General features: G+C 39.6%; 1 protein-coding gene across 1 annotated transcript in view; it reads left to right on the forward strand.

Annotated features, from left to right (window-relative positions):
- Window positions 1-2214, forward strand: part of top3b (DNA topoisomerase III beta) — a 153464-nt gene that overhangs the window by 103759 nt on the left and 47491 nt on the right. Inside the window, exon 5 of the mRNA XM_032511256.1 lies at window positions 1159-1355. Coding sequence (XP_032367147.1) covers window positions 1159-1355 — 197 coding nt within the window. The remainder of the gene's footprint in view (window positions 1-1158; window positions 1356-2214) is intronic.

Here is a 2214-nt window from a genome sequence, read left to right on the forward strand (position 1 = left end):
CTAAGCTAAAGTACGGTAGCGTTAGCCATCAAGCGTTAAAAACAGCTGTTATTTAACGAAAGTCGTTGAAATATGAAAAGATCTGTGAGTGCTTATGCAGAACTACTATAAGAATAAGTGTTTTTAGCGGACAGTTAGCCGCTGTAATAGCAAATCTAACAAATTGAACTGGTATTTAGCGAGCACCAACACGCTACCAACACACAAGCACCGGAAACGGAAATTAGTCAGGTACGCTTACCGTAGTCAACAATGGATTTAGTTGGCTGAAGCACCAACAGGTGTGTCACCTGATCGTTTTACACCAGCATTTGGTAAATCCTTTCAAATGCAAACACACAAGTCTCACCAATCTACGAACACAAATACAGAGAGTTGTGTGGAGATAATAGTCTTAATTAGCTTTGTAGCAACTCATTTGGCAATGGCTTGCATGTAACGGACGTTCATTAATATCAAAAAGTTGCTCACTAGTTTTACACATGAACTAACAACTGTTTCAGCAACCATTCGTGGTAAGTTTCAGCAAAAAAAAATATTTAACTGACATGCATTCTTTGGGATACAGCAGAGAAAAATGAGTGAAAATTAGTAAAATGGTCCAACAACTTTTTTAGTACAAAACACTACGGTGAGTCTGCATGGACAAACAGACCTGCACCGTTAAAATTGCCAATTTTCCTTAAGGGGCAGCAAATTAAGTATAGCAGTGGGTATAATAGAATTATATGAACAGTAGCAAAAAGAATGGCAATAATTAATTCAACTTTTATTTATACTCGATCAGTGAGGGGCGACCCTCATTTACAATGTCAGAGTCAAATTACAGACAAAACAAAACAAAAAAGAAGCGACACCATCATCAGAAATATGACAAATAATTCTTCATCCATGTTGACTACCACCGGTTGTTTTTTTCCTTCTTCTTCTTCTGGAAGAGAGTTTCATGATGGGGCGCAACAGATAAATTCAGACAGACCGTACCAGAAGAATTCTGTTTTGTGAACATTAAAACATGTAAACATGGTCTTGTAGACACCCAAAATACAAGTATGAACCTGAAAATGAGCATATGTGGGACCAGATGAGTAAGGGGTCATGGAAAATACAGTTATTTTCAATTTCTATCGCTCAGTCATTAGTTTTCTTGCCTCCCAGGTACTGGATGCAATTGAGCCAGTGATGAGCAAGGGGAATGGAAGGGAGCGGAGTGTTTACCGTGCCAAATTCAGCTCCATTACTGACACTGATATCTGGAACGCCATGAATTGCCTGGGAGAGCCCAATCGCAACGAAGCCCTGTCAGTGGATGCACGTCAAGAGCTGGATTTGCGCATCGGCTGTGCCTTCACCCGGTAAGCTGCTTTCTATTATTGGTTCTGGACACCTTGTATTAGATTTCCTGCGGCCTTTTGTGGGTGGGTGTGGGTGGGTGGGGAGATGTCACATCACGTGCATCACACACACTGCTGTGTGCAAGGATGGGGCTTCACTGCTCTCAGTCAAGCCTGTCTTTGCTACAGGTGTTGTGCCAAAAAGTGAACAAAACTGATTGCTGTCTACCCTACATGCAAATAATGAAATTAATCACAAACATATGTTAGATAAACGCCACTCTTGTGTTTTCCTGCAAGTTGTTTTGTTGCCAGCAGTTGCGCACATTTCACAACTTAAATCAACCTGCCTCTCAATTTTTTACATTTCCCCCAGGTTAACTGCTTTGGTAATGAATACAGAAACTACAATGTGATGTTTTATTTTAGTTCAGTCCCATTTAAATTGAATGGTGTTTAACAAATGCACATTCAGAAATGTAAACAAAGTATTATTATCAGTGTACTGTATTATTGCCTCATACAGGCTCTTCCTCCATCTCTTTCTTTATTTACACTGAAATGATCATATCTAAGGTGTTCAAATTTCCATGGAATGGGGGATATCTAGATTAACTTGGTATCTAACACCCAGTGTGAGAAATATTGAGTAAGGAGGGAGCCAGTGAGAGGAGCTCATCACACTCACCCCAGCAGTATTTGTTTTTATGAGGTAAATGGTTCTATATTTAACACACTAATGTGTATTTTTTTATAGAAACGGTCTCCACTCTCTGTCAAATTTCTACCTCTCTCAACCAAGTGAGGAAGCAGTACAGCATGTGGCAAATTTCAGAGCTGACGTTTAAAAATCATGCAAATAAATCAGTGAATGCACTAC

This window comes from Etheostoma spectabile, unplaced genomic scaffold (assembly GCF_008692095.1).
Source record: "Etheostoma spectabile isolate EspeVRDwgs_2016 unplaced genomic scaffold, UIUC_Espe_1.0 scaffold342, whole genome shotgun sequence".
In the NCBI taxonomy this organism is placed as follows: domain Eukaryota; kingdom Metazoa; phylum Chordata; class Actinopteri; order Perciformes; family Percidae; genus Etheostoma; species Etheostoma spectabile.